The sequence below is a fragment of the Idiotropiscis lumnitzeri genome, chromosome 9 (assembly GCF_059441095.1).
Source record: "Idiotropiscis lumnitzeri isolate Australia: NSW breed Sydney's pygmy pipehorse chromosome 9, RoL_Ilum_1.0, whole genome shotgun sequence".
In the NCBI taxonomy this organism is placed as follows: Eukaryota; Metazoa; Chordata; class Actinopteri; order Syngnathiformes; family Syngnathidae; genus Idiotropiscis; species Idiotropiscis lumnitzeri.
Genome location: NC_142399.1, coordinates 1,794,343 through 1,815,921, shown reverse-complemented (window position 1 = coordinate 1,815,921; position 21,579 = coordinate 1,794,343). Strand labels below are relative to the sequence as shown.

Below are 21,579 nucleotides of genomic sequence, written 5' to 3'. Positions count from 1 at the left end.
ACTGTATTTTTTTTTCATTATATCATGCAAACAAAAAACACAACACCTGTAGGGAAGCTTGCCATTAGACAGCAGTTAAAAACAAAATTCGTAAATCAGACATGAAGCAGATGCATTTTATATACTTCAGCATGGAACATTAACTGCAGCAGGGTGCAGGAGAGCCATTAACCACCCATCGTTCAAACCCACTGTTTCAAAACCCCTTACGTCAAAGTCTGATGTATAGAAAATATATGAAAAATGCTTAATGTGATGCCTGAGGGCACGGAAATGAATTATGATGTAACGTTTTCCCCACTGCAAAACAGTCACACTATGTTTGCAGACTGCCAAAGTCTAAATGGAAATTAATTTCTCCACCATTATTAACACTCAAGGACATTATAACGCGGATGAACAAGAAAAGCACAAACGTTGTTCTAAGCTATATAAATAAAGTTGTATTGTATTGTAAATCTAAATCTCCGCCTAGGGTGTTTTCTTTTCTTTCCTTCTTGACTTTTCCTTTTTTTATGTGTGTGGGGGTGTGGCTGTCACGACGGTTCAGACTTGTCCTTTAAATCTGACGTCTCAGTTTTCGTCCACGTTGGCCGCGCATGCGCAGAAGATCTGGTCACCTGCACGAACAAGGAAGTCCAAGAAGCAGCACTGGATGTGCTATCAAAACAATTCTCCGACCGATAGTCGTCATCTGCTCGTCAACTTTTTAGCACCGTCGACGGGACAAGATGTTCAAAAAACTCAAGCAGAAGATAAACGAGGAGCAATCGCCGCAGAGGAACACGCAGACTCCTCAACAGGCCCAGGTTAGTTGCTGTGCCCCTGGGAGCTAAGTAGCTAGGCTAACATCTGTTTACTGTGTGGACTTGTGGCCTCTGTGAGCTATCGAAGAGCGAAGTGTTCGTGGAATAGGGATTATTGTTTTGGTTATCTCTCTTACTGATCTTATTAAGGTGTAAACGCTTCCCCAGCTGTATTTTTAGATATCACAGTGCTCGCAAACGTTAGCTGCATGCTAACAACTGTCAAGCTCACTTATAAGTAAGTTAATTTGTAGCTTGGCACGCACCAATAATCGCTTTTCAGTCCTGATGTTTTGAGTATCGCACTGTGACTTTCACAAGGGGACCAGGACTCAAGTATGTTTATGGGCGTGACTGCTGTCAGTGGGCTGCAAGTGGATTTCCGATGGCTGCTTCATTTGGTCCATTCAAATACCGTCGCTGCACGACAGCTGTCTGCTTATACCTGTGTAATAAGACGAGCGCAAACACTACAGTGCATAATATTGACAGAATCAACAAGGGTGTAGGCCAGGGTTTTTTTTTTTATAGTTTTCGAATTTTAATTATAGTTCATTTATATTTCGTTTTGAGTTTGGGTCTTGGAATGTAGTTAATTTTAATTAGCTTATTACTTTTTGTTTGGTCAAAAACCACCCTTTTATTTTTAGTATTAGTTTTTGTATTTTTAAATGAAATTGGTATTTTACTTGTAGGCATGATTTTAAAAAATAACCATGGTAACTATTGTGCAGTAAACATTCAATAATAATACTAAACATTTTGATAATGCAGAGTAGAGTTTAATAGTCCACAGACTTTGAATTAGAATAAGTACAGTGCATAATAGTGCTTTTAAAGCTAGGATGCCTTGCTTGCCAAGTTGCCAACTTCTAAAGTGGATTTGCGTTTTGAATTCTAGTTGAGAAGTATTAAAGATAAAGATAAAGATGTCCTTTATTAGTCCCACAATGGGGAAATTTGAGAAAAACCTTTTACTCATTGGGCTGTTCGGAGTGCTTTTTAGCACACCCTGCTGGACAAAGCCAGTTGTACAGTGTGCTATTTTTTTTATTTTTTTCATAAATGAAAGAAACATTGTTTTAATAGAAATGTTATATATCTAACGTACTAAGGAAGTATTATTGGCTACTTCGAGTATTCGTACTGGTATCAGTCTGAAAAAAATGGTATCTAACATCATCGTAAAAATGCGACTGAAATAGCATGAATGGATCAATATTCGTGGGCATAATTTTTTTTTCTTAAGTATATGTCTTATGGAGGAATTCCGAGGTGTTTGAACTGCTCATTCCATGTTAGGTTTTTTTTCCAACAGTTAAAATGTCTTGCTAAAATGTCAACCTCCTCACACAACAAATAAAATACTGTCAGTATGATTAAGTGCAAAGCTAAAGAGACGGAACTTTCTTTGTTGCTTTTTTTTTGTTTGTTTATTTTTGACCAGATTGTGTCTGGAGACCGCCGGAGCAGCCAAACCCACCCATTGCACTATGATGGTGTTCCCTCTGCCAGTGACAGAGAGGTGAGCATGATGATGAGATCTGATGATAAAGCGACAGCTATTTATAATATCTTCTCCCCTATTTTGTATGCAACAATATTTTTTGTGAGTGTCCAGTCTGTTATGCTTCGAACTCCCTTAATAACAACGCATCAGTGACTAAATGGAACCCAGCTTCTCTGCAGTGCTTAAACCTTTTAAAGATGTATTCATTGAAACATTATACTACTTATCCTCAATCACTGAATCACGTTTAATTAAAATATCTCCACTGTATGTTCCACACAGTTTGCTCAATTAATGTCTGTCATTATTGTCTGTATCACAGCTCCGTTCATTACTTTAACCCAGACGACAAGCATCATAATGACTTCCCGCTGCTGCCGTGCAGAAATGATTGTAATGAAAAGCCAGACGCGAAATAAAAACTCTAATGATGTTTGACTTTGCAAAATGAGGCTGATCATAACAAATTATAATATAACAAAGCGTGCAAATATCAGCGAATGAGCAAGTTGTTTTTCCATAATTGTGACAGAACTACCTAGAAGGTCAGTGAATTGGGAGCATTGCAAAGGCTGTTTGAACGTTGCAGAACCGACCACCTTTTAGTGTAGAGGTTTTTATTAACAATTAATGCCACCTCAAGTGATCCCTTTCCCTGGTGAGTTGTTGTGTTTTCTTTTCTCCCTTGCAGTCTCAGTTTGAGGAGATGGACAAGACTGAGGTAGATGATGCTGCGATGTTGCAGCATCCTGCTAAAAGGACATTAGATGTTAAGAAGTGCACCTGCATTAGTGATATTTCCACCAGAAGTTATCTCCCAAACATTAGATTAGTATTCGTACCCCTAAAAGTTGCAGTCCTTCTCCAAATCAATTGCAATTAAGGTTTCCAGCCCTCCATTTCGTGGCCGCTTAGGATTGGCAGCGTCATTTTCACCTCGCAAATCTCCACCACTTTGACATCTTTGAGTGTGTGTTTTCAACTTTATCACTGAAGGAAGATTGTTTTTTTTCTTCTTCCAAGAATAATTGCACTTTTGCAGTGATCAATATTGTTTTATCCTGCCATGTCCCTCGAAACTTTTCCTCTCTGGACAATCTCAATCAGGAATTTAAGCAGCCAACGATTATCCGCCTTGAAGACCACACACTTGGATGTGAAACTGTTATTCGTGACATTAACATTTACTATTTCATGTTCCCGCTTCTCTTATTTTTCATTCTCTTTCTTTCTTTCTTTCTTGCTTATACAGTGGAGCCTCTAAGGTTGATCATTTTCCTTATCATCCTTTATGAGCTCCAATTTGTTTGCCTTTCAAAATGGTTTGTCCCAGAGGAAATTAGACAAGCAGAAAAAAAATGTTCTGGTGTCAAACTGTCAGCTTCATTATAAGGATGAAATTAACTGTACAGCACGGGCAAAATTTAAGTTACAAAATGTAAGCAAAAAAAAAAATTGCACTGTTAATAAGACTTAAAAAGAATAAAATGATGAATGATTTTGCAATGCGCACAAAATGCTGACATCTCACTTTTTGGCTGTCTATGATATTTATATTCTATTTTGATGTGCGTTTTTTTTCCCCCTGGAAGTTATTTTATATGGATTTATGGAATTATTATTTTTTTAATGAATCCTTTTTACTATATAATTGGTAAAATGACATAATTGAATAAAAAATACACACCAATTTAACAGTAATGTATTTTTTTTGTTAAACTATTGGTTAATTAATTATATTAACAGAATTTATAATTAGAATTTCCAAATTAGCCCTGTGTCGCTTGTGTCCGTTTAAAAAGAAAAAAAATGTAGGGCTGCTCGATTATGGGTAAAACAAAATCAAATGATTATTTTGCTAATAACTACTCGTGATTATTTAAACGGTCATTTTATTTAACAAGGTTATATATCCATATTAAAATATATATTTTTACGATTACGCCAATTTTGTAATGACTGAGTGTAATAATAATCGTGGCTGAATTTCGATTAATTGCACAGCCCTAACTCGAGGGGCATTCGACTGTAGAGGTTTCGCTGTAGCTGTCAGCAAATTCCCTCTTTCTGTCTCTTTCTTGCTCTCACTCCCCACAGCGCCGTTCCACTCTCATGGTGTTGTTTTTTTCTCATTGCTCTCTGTGTTCCTCTCCTCCCCCCACCTTTCGGCCCGTAACTGCACTGACGGGGGTCAGGTGCTGGCCGGGATGATAGCAGAGCCCGCTTTTCTCTCTGAGTATACTATCTTTGCTCTGGACCATTCAAAACGACCCAAAACGGCCCAGGTAGCCAGTGTGGTGAGTTTGTCCTCACGTCCTGCCTCTTCTTCCTCCGCATCGTTGCTCTTCCTCCTCCTCCTCCTCCTCCTCTTCCTCCTCCTCCTCCTCCTCCTCCTGCTCCTGCTCTGGTCCTCCTTCCTGACTCTGTCCCACTTGGGGAAACTGGTTGCGGGCCAAGTCCCTTTTTGGGCCGGCTTGTTCCCTGTTCTGTTCTTCTGTCGCTCGTTTTCTTTTGGATTTAGCAACAAGAAAGCATCTCCTGTCAGGGCTAAGTCTACTTTTGATGCGAGTTATGGGTTTTATTGTGGTATAGACGCCCGTCTGCTTGTTGCTGTTTGTTTTACGCCCTTCTGTTGTTGCCACCTGTCAAAAAAATGTGCCCCTTGTCTTTTTCCCTCAGTTGCCTGCCTTCTTTAGACCCCCACCTACTGCATCCTCTTTGGTTGCCTCAAAGACCTTGCCCCTTTCTCCTTACAAAAATGTGTTATGCAGAGTTTTGAGAGTTTGCATATTAAAAAAAAAAAGTTTTTGTCCGATGCATTTTAAGGTGCATCAATTATCTGCTGATTTCTTCTATTTGCGGGTCTGTTTGGATCTTATTGCTCGCGAATAACATGGTTCCATTTTGTAGTTGTAATATCACCATGCGCCACTAGATGGCAGACATGCCTTTGTTTGCGCTTGCACTTGGTCTTATACTGCCCTATACTACATGGTGAGGACGCTAATGGGTTTTATTTTGGGCAGATTTTGACTCATGTGGCTCAATAATATAAACATTTTCCCGGAAATTTATTTTTGGACTTTAGCTGGTGGTTTTGTTAATGGTAATTTTTATCCAAGAGCCCTTTCTACTGGGAAAAAGTGTGTGTTTATTTAGCTGTTTGGTTCAAACCCTTTGTTGTTGAATAGTGGATCTTTTATACATGCATTAAGAAATATATTCTAAAAAATTAAATGTATTCTTTTGCACCTTTGCAAAGAATTTGTCCATATTTAAAATGGCATTTTTGTCATACATCTAGTTAGGAAGCGTTTGGTTCTGTGGCCCCCCCAGTAGCACTGATGGTAAAGTTGTGGCCCCCTTTAATCATTTAAATTGCCCATCCCTGTCATAAGACCTACAATTCACACTTTTGGTTTTCAAAGTAACTATATAGAGCAGAGCCTCCGAAATAGAAAGGCTATGCTAACAGTGTGTGCAAGCTAATGATAAGCCCGTTTAATTCAGAGATCTTGTAAAATGGACACATCAAAGCCTCAAGTCCGCCAGAGTCTTTGATGCAGGACGTTTCCACAAGGTTAGAGATGGAGAAAGGCAGAAATGTCAACTTTTCCAGAGGCTGAAGGCTGCAATGCTGTGATTAGTACCTCCATCCATCCACATTATCTTTCATGTTCCATCTCCATCTTGCCACAAAGGCCACTCAAACTCTGCCACTGTGTTTGTTTTTATTGGTTATTGCTCATCTAAATGTTCTTCATTATGAATTTCAATATAATTAAATACCAAGCCACTCAGATGGAGTTTACACTCTCAATTATCGAAATCAAATTATTTCAGAATCCCATAAAAATATCTTAAAGACCCCTTGGTCAACTTTTTTTCCCAGTCCTACTCTAGATGTTGACATCACATGAACATATGCAACAAAGTCGTGAGTGAAATTATACAAAATTAAGCTTCTTTGATTGGTTTATTATTTAAAATAAGAAATCTTGGAAGACATTTTACAAATTGAATTTACACAATCTTCATGTGCGCAAATAACAAAGTCATGATAAAAACATTTGTCCGAAAATTGCCCGAAATATCTATTGCATCAAATCCATATAAATTAGAGGACTCTATAATGTGTATCCCGAGGCCAAGGAAGCTTGGAGCTGGACAAGTGAGGAGAGAATAATTTGCTTTGCTAAATCTGCTTCTAACCAGTTGACTAAACCAGCTCAGCTGCTGAATGTTCAGCTCGGCCCGGTTCTGACTCTTGTGCTCTTTTAAGTCTCACTCTCCGACTCGAATGGAACTGTCAGTCTGTTCTTACCTCATAGCTGTTCAATTGAGTTTTAACCCTTTTGTTTTGTAGCGATGCCTTTGTTTTATGTCTAACTCCTCAGTTTCCCCCCCTTCCCTCCCGAGTTGCATGAGGGTGCCCAATGCCCCTGCATTGCTCTCAGCAATACTAATATTGCTCCCTTCCGAGTAATCAGGGAGTCATGCGGGGTGTGGATAACTAACTGACCCAGGATTCAGACCAACTGACATGCGAGTAGCCACCCTCTTTCTAATAAACTTTATCTCCGCAGAGTGTTTCTAATGAGCCAACCAGGTCCCCCAGAGGAAGTATCAACGGGGATGGAAGTGTGTCTCCTCATGTGCGTGAACACACTCTTGTCCATTATTTGAATACCGTTGCGTACATGTTTTTAATCATTCATTTTCATTTGGTCCAACTTTTCAACAGAGAGAAGAACCACAGTCCTTTGCCCAAAAACTCCAGCTGAAAGTCCCCTCAATGGAGTCCCTAATTCGAGGTGGCGCCAGTCGGGCCGAACACTTCTTCCGCTCTCCGTCGAAAGAAAGCCTGGTTCGGAGCTCATCTCGCGAGTCCTTAACACACTTGGGAGAAAACGAAGCGTCTGGTGCCCCTACGTATGACCCACCTTCAGACATTGAGAGTGAGGCGGAGGAGGCGCCAGGGAACGCAGAATCTCTTTCCAAAGAGCAGCTGCTGCACCGTTTGGTCAGAGTGGAGACGAGCCTGGGGAAATATCGCGGGAAGTACTCAGAGGTAAGTCACACCTTCAGGTACAGCAATTGGCAACCTGGTGCCTTTTTTAAATATTTTTATTTATTTATTTATTTTTTATATCAACTCCGTTGTTAACCTTGCAGCTGGTTACTGCATATCGTACAGTGCAGCGAGATAAAGAAAAAACGCAGGTAACTTCTTGCAAAATCTCTTTTGTTTTTCCTTTCGCAATTTATTATATGCTTTTCTTGCGAAGGCCATCCTCAGCCAGTGTCAAGATAAAGCGCTCAGAAGAATAGGAGAACTACGAGAGGTTAGGTCATATTTTTATTTAATTTTTTTTTTTCATGGGTTGTGTGAAGTTAAACCCTTGAATGCTTTTAGGAGTTACAAATGGACCAGCAGGCAAAGAAACACCTTCAGGACGAGTTTGATGCCACACTGGAGGAGAAAGACCAGATGATTACTGTCCTGCAAACTCAGGTGACTGCCTCACCATCTACTGTAGATTATTGGCTTGTCTGTTCTAAACTTCAGAACAAAGGCACCATTTTTTTTTTGTTAAATGTTCTTCTTAGCCAAAGTAGTTTTACGTTTGCTGTTTTGGATTTTGGTACTTGCATCAAACGCATTGTTTACGCGCGTTAAGGGCTGACATCGAAATGCCTGTTGGCCTAAAGTGGAACTAAATGCCAACATAATTTTTTTTTGTAAGAATATGAGATCAAATAGATGAATTGATTAATCTGCTTAATTCTTATTCCACTAATGCATTATTAATTAGCGTAGTACAGATTTCAGCCTGGTCGGGGCACAATACTTCTTCTTGAATAGAAAATGTTTGTTTAGTTCCATTTTTTCCAGGTAGCATGACAGACCTTCCACATTCCATCTTTATTTTTTTTTCATGAGAGTCTCTTTGAAACAGGTTACTCTGCTGAAGAAACGATTTAAAGGAATGTCGGACGGTGCTTCGGTCACTGAGGGTGAGCTGCCCGTTTCTACAGAAGCTGCAGAATCGGCGTCCACCAGCCCTTCAAAGGACCAGGAAGTAGAGCCTGAAATACCTGAGGGTGTGTAGTATTCCTTTTTATCTTTAGGACATAACATGTCCAGTTTAAACGTAAACCTTTTTTAAGTGGCGCATTCTATTTGACTACAGAAGAGGGCATTAGTGATCCGGCTAAACTTTTGGAAGCGCTGCAGAAGCGAGTGAAGAGGCAAGAGAACCTACTGCATAAGTGCAAAGAAATGATACGGATACACAAGGAGCGTAGCGCCCACATTAGCAGTGAGAACGAAACTCTGCAAGAGCAACTACAGGAGAGGCTACAAGAACTGGAAAGGATGAAGGTAGTGTACGGCATATGTATGTGTTCTCATTACCTTAAGCGTATAAAATGAAGCACCTCGCTATCCTCTGCCTTTGCAAACCTCGTGCAAAGAATGGGTGTCCCCAAATAGCTCCTATCACAGTTACAAGTTGGTTTGTGAAATTTGTTCATTACCACCCCGAAATCATTTCCCACTTAATGTGTCTGTCAGCTTGAGACAAAGGCAATCACCGTGCAAGTAATGAATGGTTTCTTAAAAAAGGCTGTCTGAGTCAATCGTATCTTCTGTCCTTTGCGGGTGCCATTATCTCGTTGACACAGTGTGTGTCGCTTGGTTTCATCACCCCTGGGTTCAGCTCCAGGATGTTTCCTAATGGCATGTCACTGTGACATGACTACATCGTTGTTGTCCCCAACCCTTCTAAATTTCACAACATTTATCCTCAGTGGAATGCAGGATTGCTTGTCATTTCTCGGATGTTTTCTAGTGTCTAACACACAGCAGATGATCCTGCAAAAACGGTGACAAAGGGCACTTTGACTGTGTGTGTAGTAGCCACTGGTTACACAGCAGTGGTGAGAATACTTTGCTTCGACAAGCCACGAGCACTAAACTGGGCGGTTTGGCCTGTGCGTAAGTCGCTGTGTGTGGTGGAGCAAGTGAAACGTATCAGAACAACTTTCACATTTTAGTGCAAAGAACAAAAGTGACCATGAACAATTTCGGTGGCTTTGACAGCTGCACTGATGTTTGTAGGAACTGCACACGACTGAGAAGACTAAGTGGATCAATCAGTTGCGTGATGTGAAGAACCAAAATGAACAGCTGGAGCAGGACAAAGTAAGTGTGAAGCTTTCTGATGCTTGAAGATTGAAGTTAAACCTCAAAGGTCCAATTGTTCCAATTCCAGTTGTTTCTCATCACGTTTTCCACTCATCATTAGCTCCAAATTTGAAAGAACTCGATTCCAAACAGGAGTGATGTTAATGGCTTTTAGGGTATGGTGATTGCCGAGACTAAGCGGCAGATGCACGAGACTCTGGAAATGAAAGAAGAGGAGGTTGCACAGCTCCGGTCCAGGCTCCAGCTGGCTAATGCCCAGAATGAAGAGCTGCAGGACCAGAAGGAAAAGGCTGAGAAATCAGGTGAGAGAAATTAGTTCCTGTAAAAAAAAAAAAAAAAAGACTTCCTTAAGTGCCTGCTATGGAAAATCTTGTACTGCATCTATCCATGTGTTTATTATTTGTGCATTTATTGTAGCTTTTGAAGAGCTTGAAAGGGCAATGGGTTCATCGCACAGGGCTGAGGAAGCACGAAAGCAGCTGCAGGTTCAGATGAGTGAAGCGGAAAGAGTGAATGAGGAAGAGAGGAAGAGTCTGCAGCAGGAGCTTACGCGGGTCAAACAGGAGGTTGTCACAATCATGAAGGTCAGAGCACGATGTTCAAATACCTCCATCCACCCTTCCAATTAAACGTGATTGCATCCTCTGCTACATTTTAGTCAAGCAATGGAGTCACAAAATATCAAATCTATTTTTCTGAACATTAGAAATCATCAGAAGAAAGGGTGCTCAACATGCAAAAATCCCACAGTGAAGCCCTGGCAGCCAAAGAAGAGGAGATCTGTGGCAGAATTAGCAAAGCGGTGGTGGGTTTCAAAGTTCATCATATTCCAATGATTCGCCATAAAATGTCAACATGAAATGTGTTTTCAGGAGCAGTGTAAAGAGGAGTTTGCTCAGCTATCCAAGGAAAAAGAGCAGCAGGTCTCTCTTGCTCTGGAAGACGCGGAGTTACAGAAGACAGCTCTTGTTGCAGAGGGCGAGAATAGAGTGAAAGAGATTCAGCAAGAGCTGGAAGTAGCAAAAACTGTGAGTTCTCTCTTTTTGATAGCCAAATGTTAACGACCTTTTCATACAGACCAAAGTCTTAAAGTCTAATAAATCAAACTGGATTTAGCTGAAAAGCATATAATTGTCAGCACAATAATATTGTCTCTTCCAGTAACTATATATTTTTTCCCATTCAATCAATCATCTTTCAGAGAATAATGGAGTTGGAGAGCTCCCTGGAGAAGAAGTCCCAAGATGGATCGGTGCTGTCCCACGAACACTCCAATCTGCTGGACACGATGAAGGATAAACACAAAGAGCAAATGTCTGCATTGGAGGACGAGCACCAGGCACAGCTGCAAAAGCACAAGGACACTCTATCTCGGCAGCACAATGCTGCTCTGGAAGAGCTCGAGGAAAAACAGAAGGTTGAGTTGGAGACACTTCTGAAAGAGAAAGACCTGCACACAGAGGAGATGAATCAGAAATTGGATGCAAAGCAAGCAGAGCATGAAGCACTTTCGGTTGAACTTTCTGAAATGTTGACGAGTAAACAAGTTCTGGAACTGAAGTTGGTTGAAGTACAAGATGCACATTGTTTAGCTTTGCAGGATCAGGTGGTTAAGCACAGTGCAGAAATGGAAAATATTAAGCAGGAGCACGAACAATCGCTTGGAGGAATGGAGAAAACACTAAAGGAGGAAGTTAACGCCTTGAAAATAATTTTAGCCGAAAAGGAAAATGAAATTAAAGAGCTAATTCAAGGAGAGAAAGTGCTGAAAGAAAAATCACATTGCAGTCTAGAAGAGCTCGGCGTCAGAGCAAAGCAACTGGAGGATTTGCAGCAGTCCTTATCACATCTCCAGCTGGAAAATTCAAGCTTGAAAGAAGCTAAAGAAGAGTCAAATAAACTCTCAAATGATCTTGTTCAGTCTGAGAACGCCTTGACAGATTTGCAACATCAGCTTGAAGTGGCAAAAAGCGATTGTCAACACAAAGAGTTGTTACTTCAAGAATTAGAGCAGCAATTACAGCAGAGTAAAAAGGAACTCTCGGCGCAGAAGGCGCACCGTGACGATCTTAACACGAAGCAGGAGGAGCAAACGAGGCTTCTGAAACAGTTGGAGGATGAAAAAGATGCTCATGAGAAGAGGCTGAACAACACCATAACAGAGATGCAAGATAAACTGAAAACACAGGAAACAAAGATGGAAAAGATCAAACAGAAGGCCAAAGAAATGCAAGATCACTTTAAGAAAAAGATCCAGCAGAAAGAAGACTCCATGAAGACGGCACTTGCAAAGAAAGATGCGGAACTTCAACAAAAAGAGCAACAAGTTCAAGAGAAAATTTTAGAGATGGCCCAAAGAAATTCCCAAGGCTTAAGCGATACAATGTCAGAGCTGCAAGCTAACCATTTGGGGGAAGTGGAGAAACTGCGAGATATCCATAAACATGAAATGGTAGAGCTGGAGCGCCATTGGCAGGAGAAATTAGGGCAGCAGGAGGAGGAATTAACGGAAAAACAGTCCAACATACTTCAGGAAAAGATACAAGAAGTGCAAGAATGTTCTTTAAAACTTAACAGGAGCCAAGAGGATAATGAGCAACTACTTTCTGCAATGAAGTCCCAAAAGGAGGAGCTTGCCATTCAAGAAACAACTGTGCAAAAGCTCAGAGAAGAACTTCACGACGTTGGCGTTAAGCTGGAAGGGTTGTCAACAAGTGACGCTTTCCTGAGAGAGCAACTGGAGTCGGTCGAGAGGAACCTCGGCCAGGCTTTGAATGAGCGAGACTCCCTGCAGGACAAGCTCAACAGAACCGAGGAGGAGAGCAGAGAGAAATTAAAGACTTTGTCGGACAATTTGGTGGACATGGAGACGCATCTTCAAGCACTTGAAAGTTCCAGACGGAAGGAATGTGAGGACTTGCAGCATAAATCTGCGGAAGATGCCATCCAGAGAGAGGCGACGGAGGCCCAGTTCCAAAAGCAGCTCGTTACCATCAGCGACCAAATGCAGCATTACTGTGCGGACGTCCAGTGCAAAATGGTGGACGGCGCCTCTGAACTTTGTCAAAAAGTTGAACTTAGACTCTCCGATTTAAACGAGAGACTTATGTGTAGCCAGAGAAATATTGTGCACCTTAAAAACTTTGTCTCCAGCAAAGTAGATCAAGTTTGCACTTTAGAGGAGAATCTCCGCCAGAAGAATGAGGAGAACAACAAACTATGCATTTCTTTAGAACAGGCGACTGCTCAGGTAAATGCTCACGTGGAGCAAATCAAAGCCTTAACGACTGAGAATGAGAACAATTCTCTTTCGGTCAGCGAAAACGCTCTGAAGACGGAGGAGCTGAGTGAATTGAACCGAGTCATAGCAACCAGTCTGAAAGAAAATGAGTTGCAAGTGACTAACTTGGAAAGCGTCATCAGTGACTTGAAATGTCAAGTCGAAGGGAAGGAAAAAGCCATACTGGAGCTGAAGCAGCAGCATGAAGAGGAGCGGCAAAAAGCTTTGCTTGAAATGGAAGAGAGCATTCAGAGGTTAAAGCAGGAGCGAGAGTCCACCTCTGAGCAGGCGAATGCTCTTCGCGTCAGTCTGTCTGAGAGCGACAACAACGTAGCAGCTCTGAAGACCAGGATGGAAGAGTTGGAGCGCGCCGTTGCAGAGAAGAACGATGCTTTGCAAAGACTCACGGTGAGTTTCGACAATCAGTCCATCAGCAAGTCTGAGATGGACCAAGTTTTGAGCGAGAAGGAGCAGAGGGTGAGCGGGCTGACTGCGGAACTCGAGAGCTCCAACCGTCGGCTCTGCGAGCTCCAGGAGGAGTTGGCCTTAAAGATGAAAGAATGCGACCAACTCGCGTGTGACCTCAAACAGCAGCACGGCATCGGGGAGAACGAGAGGAGAGAATTGGCGGAAAAGCTGCAGCAGAACGGCCACTTGGAGCAAGAGCTGGTGGAAAAACTGCAGCACCTCGAGGAAGACAACCAAAATTGCAGAAGTCAACTCAAGACTCAAGAAGACGAATTTGAAAGGCTGAAAGATGAGATGTTGAAAAGCAAAGAGGACTCTTTGAAAGAAACCGAGGAGAGGTTGACAACGGAGAGCAATCGGAAAATTTCGGAGCTAAAGAAGAAAGCGGAGCAGAAAATCGGTCAAATTAAGAAGCAGCTCACGTCGCAGCTTGACGAAAAAGGTGAGCTTATCAAGAGTCTCGAGGCGAGCCGCGAGGAGTTCAAGAAAAACGAAACCTCCAGCAAAGAATGCATCAACACTTTGGAGGCGAAAAACCAAAACCTGGAGGAGGTTCTTGTCAAGCTCAAAGAAGAGCAGGAACAGACTCAAGCCGACGAGAGGCGGGCGACGGAAAAGTCTTTAGAGGAACTGAGGAGCATGTATGAAGAGAAGCTGTCTGCCCTTCAGCGAGATTCGGATCATCAAACGGAGCTCAAACAAGCGGAAGCTCTTGAAATGGAATTGAGGCTTAAAGAAGCAGAGAAGCAGAAAGAAGACCTCCTTCAAGAAATGAGTACTCTAAAAGAAGAAATTAGTCAAAAGGTCGTCGAGTGTGAGCAACATCAAGCTGCCTTGATGCACTCCCAAACGGCAGTAGAAGCTGACAGGAAGATCGAGCAAAGTCGTCTTCAACAAACTAAGAGCATGTTGGAAAACCACTTGGCCAAACCGGACGAGGAATCGCTCGAGTCTCTCAGGGGGAAACTAAATCACATGAAGAATGAGAAGGAGAAAATTCACAAAGATTTCACCAGGTTACAAAAAGACGTCCGGTTAATGAGGAAGGAGCATGATCAGGAACTCGAATACGCAAAGAAACAGTTGTTGGAGGAGAGCGAACAGAAGCTAAAGTAAGTTTTGGCTTCAAAATGTCGCTGTTCATTGTCAAACATTTTACGCATGTACATTGGGATTTATTTTTTTTATATTTTCGTTAGATTGTGATGTGCCATGAAGAACGTGTATATTATGCACTCGTCATCCTCACGCTCCGTTTTTGATCCAACAGGTTGGAATTAGAAGACATTGAAATGAAGCACAACTCAGCAATCAAGCAGCTAATGAGGGAGTTCAACTCGCAAATGGTCCTAAAAGAGAAAGAGCTCGACACAGCAGTGAGAGAAACCATCGGTAGGATCACTTTTACGTTTCTTACCACTGAACTGATCGAACAACGGAATTGTTTGGACAACTCTTTCAAACTTGCACTCAAATATCATTTGAGAATTGATTCCCTTCCGTTGTCTAAACTAGATGAGCGGGTTATCATTGATGTAAATTTCCGCTGCATTGTTAAATCGTGTTTCATGAAAGGGTTTGAGCGTCTGAATTGTTACTGATTTGCAGGTAAGGCTCAGGTTGTGGAGGCGGAGCTTCTCAGTAGCCACCGAGAGGAAACCTTCCAGCTGAAGAAGGCGATCGCCAAGAGGGAGGACGAATTGAACAGAACTGTTGAGAAATATGAGCAGGTCATACAGGTACTGAACAAAAATATTCAGCCGGCGCCCCACATTCAGCGATCACAGCCATCAAGTAGAAGAATGTTTTTGTAATCAGACTTCATTTTTGCCACATCCCCATCACATTTTGTGTATTTATTTCAACTGATTTGATACAAGGCAATATTCCTGATCACAATATTTTAAGAGGGTGGGACTTTTGAAATAAGGCAGTGATGTGACCAACATACTTGAGTTATGATGCGTTATTGATGCGTGACTCAGCCGTTGTTGTTTTTCCTTCAGAGTCGAGAGGAGGAGATGGGGACTCGAGTGTGGCAGGTCCAGAAAGAACTGGAGGAGCTACAAGCGAGGAGACACGACACCTCTGAGGTACTTCATGTTTGTGACTCACAACATGTCTTCAAAGGTTGGAAAAAAAAAATGCGTCCACGCAATCTGTCTTCAACACTCCCGAATACGGTTACTCGGTCAAAAGTTGCCAAGCAGCTTTTCTTTTAAGTTCAGGCACAATTTGCTCCCACACTTCAGTCCAATCCGTCGCTTTGGCCTCAATTAAGTGGCGACTCGCCAAAGTGTACCGGAAGCTGTGGCGTTTATTTGAATCACTCAGGAATGTTTTTTTGGAAAGCAAAGGCCTGCTCTTCATTTTAATACTGTGAGGTGACTCAAGGCCTACCCGGGCCTCATTCGGCAACACGATCACGCGAGAAAACACCCTAGAAAGCAGCCAGGTAGGACAAAAGCACCTCGGGGAGGTGCTTGACCCAGGTGATGTTACGAGCGCCGAGTCCTCGATCTTTACCACACATGCTCGGATAGACAAGAATTATTCTCTCTTTGGCGTATCTCCCCAGTGAGGTAATCGCTTTCTGGATGGATTGTATAGCGTTATGCTCAGGGAGGCCTTTCCCCTTCAAGGGCCTCAAAAACCATTTGTCATTGAAAGAGTGGGTCAGCGTGTCTTTCCACCGAGACGGCGCAGCAGCACTGCCGTATTCAAGACTCGGTTACTTCCAAAACATGCCTTTTGAACATTCCTTGAAGCAAATCAATAACAAAGTTGGTGAGCGCCTGGAGTAGTTTTGACACAGATGAGAGTTTAGCAAGGGGGGAAAAAAATGGACTTGGCCGGCTCCAAAGCAACTGCTGTCCACTGAAGATGAGCTTTTTGAAAATGTCTCACGACAGTATGCTTGAGTTGTTAAAATAAAAGCAGCTGGGTCCAGCACATATTCTAACGCGGGCTGTTGTGTTTGCGTGTGTGGGGGCTGTCTGCAACTGTGGCACTTAATTGAGGATTTACAGCTGCTGAATGGTGCATTTGGGAATGATTTCATGTCTCGTCTGCAAGAGTTGAAGTCGAGTGCACGCTTGCGGACAACTGTTAAGATGTCAAGAAAAGTATTCAGGAGACGATCGCTATTTTTGGAGTGAGGAGGCCAACGTGCTGATTATATTATTATTATTAAATTGTATTATGATGAGTGATGTCCTTCTTGACGTATTAAATTTGATAATATTCAACCCACCATCCTAATTGTGTTATTATTTTTTCTTTTTTGGTAGTGCATGAACTGAACGTGACAATGTAATCCAGTAAGTAGATAAAATCATGATTGGATTATAAAATTCTGAGTCATGTGAGATTGAAAAAACTTTGGGAATGTGAGCCAACGTGATTTGTATAATGCAAATGCCCACTAAAAAAAAACAAAAAAAAACAAAGCAACGCCTAGATATCAAATAAGTATTACACTTTCTAAATATATTTTCTTTTGTCTTTGCCACAGATGAGCTCCGAGGAGCTACAGGTACGTAGTGTGTGTTTCACTGTGTTTTGTATCTTTTTAGACCCCAATTACTTTTTGTATCCCCCAAAATAATAAAAATAATGAATATGTGCATCATTTTCACATATGCCATTGATAATTCCAAATACAGTTTGTTTTTCTTAATTTCACGATTTATAAATACTGTTGTGGATTATTTTTTTTCCCCCTCAATTTGCAAAAATTATTCAGTCCAATGTTAGTGAATTTTATTTCATGTTCTAAAAATGTATTGCCGTATTCTTAACTCAATTTAAGTCATTTTAGCAATCAAATTAATTGACAGTATTTTTCTCTGGGCAGCTTTGTTACGATAATGAGAACGTACTTGCTGCATCAGTTCGGGTTTAATATCTTCTTTCCAGGTAGTCGACTTTCGGCCTGGTAGTTTTTTTTTTTCCATTGATGAATAAGCCTGATTGTTCGAACACACATGGCCTTGCTTCCTGTTCCAATGTAACCCTCGGAGCTCTCCCTGATTCCATCTTGTCATCCTTCCGCTCTGCAGGCGCAGCTTGCCGAGAAGACGACTTTGTTGAGTGAAGCTCGACTGAAGGAGCAGGGCTTTGTTGAGAAGGTGACTCTTTGCTCCGGCGTTTTGCTTCTTTTAGACGACTGACCGCCAAATGCGTTCCCATGCTTCGTGGCCTCCAGCCAACGCTGCTGATTCCCTCCCGCATCAACTTAATCACCGCACATCTGTTTACATTTGTTGTTAACCATCAAAACAATCAGCGCAACGCCTCCCACAGTTTCTCTCCCATTCTTCATCGTTCTCGCAAACATTCCCCTTGGGATGCTCAACAAAGTGCTTCTCATTTGTCCCACATATCAATTAAGTTAATGGAGAGAATTAACCGACTGGGGTCGAATGGCTTCTTTTATGATCATTGCTGTGCTTGTCTTTAGATTCACTCGCTTGAGGACAAGATGAAATGTTTCCACCGGAACACCGTCGTAACTCATCTGGGGAGCGCATACAAAGGTAACACTGTGAATCGTTTAGTTCTGCTTGTGGAGTTCACTCCCCAAAATCCTCCCACCCCCTTTCTTTTTTTTTTTTTTTTTTTTGCTTTCAAAATGAGTTGCAGCACCTCGACTGGAGCCTATGCATTTAAACATTTAATGTCTCCTCACACATCAGAGGGGACACAGGATGTGCAGAGGTATCATGTGGGGGTGTTGGTTCAGCGATGCTTTAGAGCACATTATGGCCACGTATGATGGAGGCCTCAGATGAGCACTGCGGTTTGAACTGGGCTTTGGTCAAGGTTAACATAAAGTATGAGAGTTTGTCAGACACGATCTGTGGCCGAAGCCCCCGAGATTGTAGATCGGTGCCATGTCTTCATGTATGCGGTATTATAAACCCATCATGTGACTCGCTCCTTCTGCCGCTGTAATAAAAGTGAAGCTGCTGTCAGAATGTGAAAGACGGAGAGAGGGTGCCTGTGAAGAAGCTATACTTGGAAATAATGACATTTGCAGGTTGGGATGTTAAATTCTTTTACGCAGCACTTGGACTTAGTTCTCACAAGCGCTTTTTCCTCGAATCAGAATCTTCATTATTGGGTCATGCAAAACAAAATTGATAGGCTTTTTGTGCAGAATAGAATAAATCGGAACGTCATATCTCATCAATTGTTTACATTTTATACAAGATTTTTAAATTCATGTTATATAAGAAATGTGTTTCTTTTCAACCGTAAAGAGCCTTTGGACGCCCTGAATGTTTCCGTTTCATTTACTATTTCAGACGAGCACGGAGCAACCAGTGTGGCGACTGAATTGCTCTTGGTTAAATTCGTAGTAAAATCTTTGTATGCCAGTAGTGAAAGTGTTAGCAGCCCTCTCCAACAATGTGCATTCATTGATTTTCACGGTTTAATGTTCTATACCTTTAGGCGAAGAATTTAAATGCTGGTTCAGCCTCCTCACGCTGAGCTTGGACTCACTCGCTCGCACTTTTATTTAGTGTTTAATTTGCTGCCGTGCCATCGTGCAAGTGGCCCCATTAATTTAGTAGTACACGGAGGGAGGGGGTCCTTAACAAGCTAAATTTGTACAAGCTTGGGGCAACTCGTTGGATCATTGGTCTCCGTCACGTAATCTATTCACTTGACTTTCTCTTCACAGATTCTGCACTCAACAAACCAGAGCCGCTCGCAGAAGCCACTGAGATGGAGTACCTAAAGAAGGTGCTCTTTGAGTACATGATGGGACGAGAAACAAAAGTACGATTTTATTTCTCTTTCTTGCTGACGTCATTGTGCGCAAACAATGTGAATGGATCTATTTGCGTCTCTGCAAATTGTTGCTGGATGGACCTCTTGGCACTGTTCCGTTATTTCCTTGTTTTCTCATTACTGAAATGTGGTTTGTTATACTTTCCGGATCTATAAAAATATTTGAAATAAACCAAACCGTTCGCAACTGGCAAAGCTCTAAAATGTGGAGGTTAAATTAATTAAAAAAGAAAAAAAAGAATGCAAGTCCTTTTTCCTAATTGTAGTTTTTGTGTTTTGTTGTGGTCAGAAAAATGGAGTTAAAAACTGGTAAACATGAACGTAATTTTTTTTTTTTTAATTGTCAACTCTTCAATTACTTTCAAGCCAAAACATTACATGAGCTGTCAGTCTGCCTTCACAAAGCTTTACGCAACTACAAATTAATAGAACTAACGTGATTAAAATCAAAAGTGAACATTTTTGCTCTGCAAAGCTACAGCGCCAGTACCTGACATACTGGCCAATGATCGCAAGTTTCATTTTATGTCCACTTTAGCTGGTTTGGACTTTATGGGAACACGACCCAATGACACAATTGTGGCCGTCTGCAGCACACGCTATGTGTCCGCATCTAATTGATATTGATCTCCTTAATTGACAGTGCCGTTGACATGATCCAAAAGTCAGCGGGATTTTCCCAGCAGCTTCCAGAGAGTTCTCGTTAATAGCAGCATGGCCGCTTTCCTTGTGTGCAGGATGTCCTGCGGGCAGACTGCAAGCACATATGTGTTGCATGACGCACACATTTCAAGACACGCTGCCCTTGTTTATTGTTAGCGAAGCAGTTGGGTTTCTCCGTGCAGCACTCCTGTTCCTGATTATCCCCGTCTTTATGACTCGCTGCATGCACCCTGCCTCATCGGCCTGGGGTTCATTATGCACTCAAGGATTTTTTTCTCTTTCCTAATCATCTCTGAAATTTTGAAATTTCCGTTTTTGTGCATCACGTGTGTGCTGATGCTGTCTTTCTATGCATGATATAAAAGTAATACGTAAACCTACCTCAAACTAAGAAATGAATTGAGTTTCAACTTGTATTTTGCTATCACTCACAGACGATGGCCAAAGTGATAACATCCATGCTGAAGTTTCCTCCAGACCAGGCACAAAAGGTTTTGGACAAAGAGGAGGCCAAAGCAATGGTACGGATGTTGTTTTGTTTGTACTTTTACTTCATGACTTGTAATGTGTTTAATATATAAAATGTGTCAGTAGCGTGCACGTCTCCACCAAGTCAGGCTTAAATGTTAACTTTGTTACTGTACTTCAGATATCCATTTGTATTCATTTTAAAATGGCGTAAAATCTACTTTATTCACCGTATTTAGTGATTTTTTTTTTTCCCTCGAGTGCAGTGGTTTTATTAAAAATCCTATTACAGGTACGAGGTGGGACAAGAGAAGTTCAATTTATTTATTTTTCCCCACAGATTATTTTACTGATCGACTACTGTCAGGTCCGACTGAAAATTTTATGAACATGACAAAACATTTTTGTTTGTTTGTTTTGCCGGCCCTTTAAATACAGTGTGGGTATTTTTTTTTCTACCTCCGATATCTGCTGTGAATTGTGAATGACAAAAGCCTCATCGTGGCTATTACATGACTGTTGACATCCAGGAAAAAAGACATCAAGTGTTTTGTTACAGAATACAATCCAAACAATTTATGCTTTTCTCTCTGCAGCATTGGTTGAGCGTCTGATGCTATGTGATGAAAATATTACTACTACTGCTGCTGCTGCTGCTGCTGAAGGGGAAGACTGCCAAGGATTTAATCAAACCCTTCTCTCCACATTACTTATATATTTGTGTATGAATGGCTACACACTGACATTTTAGTGTGCTTTGTATAGTTTGGAATGTGTGAGTAACACTACAAGTATGAATCTTCCATAAATCTGCATTTTATTTGAGATTAACTTTGTGTTTTAGAAGGTATGGTTTTTATTATTAAATGTGTTTATACAGATTGGCGTGTGCAATAAATGGTACTGTTGTGTTATCACATATGGAGGGCGACAGTTACTTGATTTATAGATTTTCTTGTGCTGTGCTTCCTGGTTCACTTCCTCGGCAAACCTGAACGTGACCCTTTACTTCTGCCCTCACTAAACATTTAAGTTAGCCGCCTGTTGACCACATATTTCTTCCCCACGCTTTGTAGTCCATCCCTGACCCCAATCCCAAAGGACACTGTCATTTGTATTAAAATGGAATATGTACTATAGGGCTCTATATGACTTGCTATACGTTTTCTGTATAACAAATTAAATCTTATTTACAGAATATCTCCTCTGCCTAGCTCATCTCTTTAGTTCATCACTTTTGGAACAAATTCGCAACATGTTGTCATGCAGTCAAAAAGGTCGTTGATCACCATTTTCTGTCTTAATTGCCCCGGTGAACAACTTTCCTTAGCTCAAGTTTGTCATCCTTGAGAGAAAATGGCGTTGGTTCTCAGCT

General features: G+C 41.5%; 1 protein-coding gene across 3 annotated transcripts; it reads left to right on the top strand.

Annotated features, from left to right (window-relative positions):
• The first annotated feature begins 597 nt into the window (after window positions 1–597).
• golga4 (golgin A4) lies at window positions 598–21,404 on the top strand. 3 transcript variants are annotated; one of them, XM_088304563.1, is made up of 26 exons: window positions 598–809; window positions 2,254–2,331; window positions 3,008–3,037; window positions 4,512–4,613; window positions 6,903–6,971; window positions 7,061–7,387; window positions 7,492–7,539; window positions 7,605–7,661; window positions 7,733–7,831; window positions 8,277–8,421; window positions 8,511–8,701; window positions 9,440–9,523; window positions 9,681–9,828; window positions 9,944–10,110; window positions 10,233–10,331; window positions 10,399–10,554; window positions 10,728–14,386; window positions 14,545–14,666; window positions 14,883–15,013; window positions 15,281–15,367; window positions 16,789–16,809; window positions 17,336–17,404; window positions 17,737–17,812; window positions 18,964–19,061; window positions 20,171–20,257; window positions 20,801–21,404. In XM_088304563.1, the coding sequence occupies exons 1-26, from the start codon at window positions 732–734 to the stop codon at window positions 20,816–20,818; spliced, it is 6,246 nt and encodes a 2,081-aa protein (XP_088160689.1). In that variant the 5' UTR covers window positions 598–731; the 3' UTR covers window positions 20,819–21,404. The 3 variants fall into 3 exon arrangements, with proteins under 3 accessions (XP_088160689.1, XP_088160690.1, XP_088160691.1); XM_088304564.1 differs by lacking the exon at window positions 3,008–3,037; XM_088304565.1 differs by lacking the exons at window positions 3,008–3,037; window positions 4,512–4,613.
• Window positions 21,405–21,579: the final 175 nt, after the last annotated feature.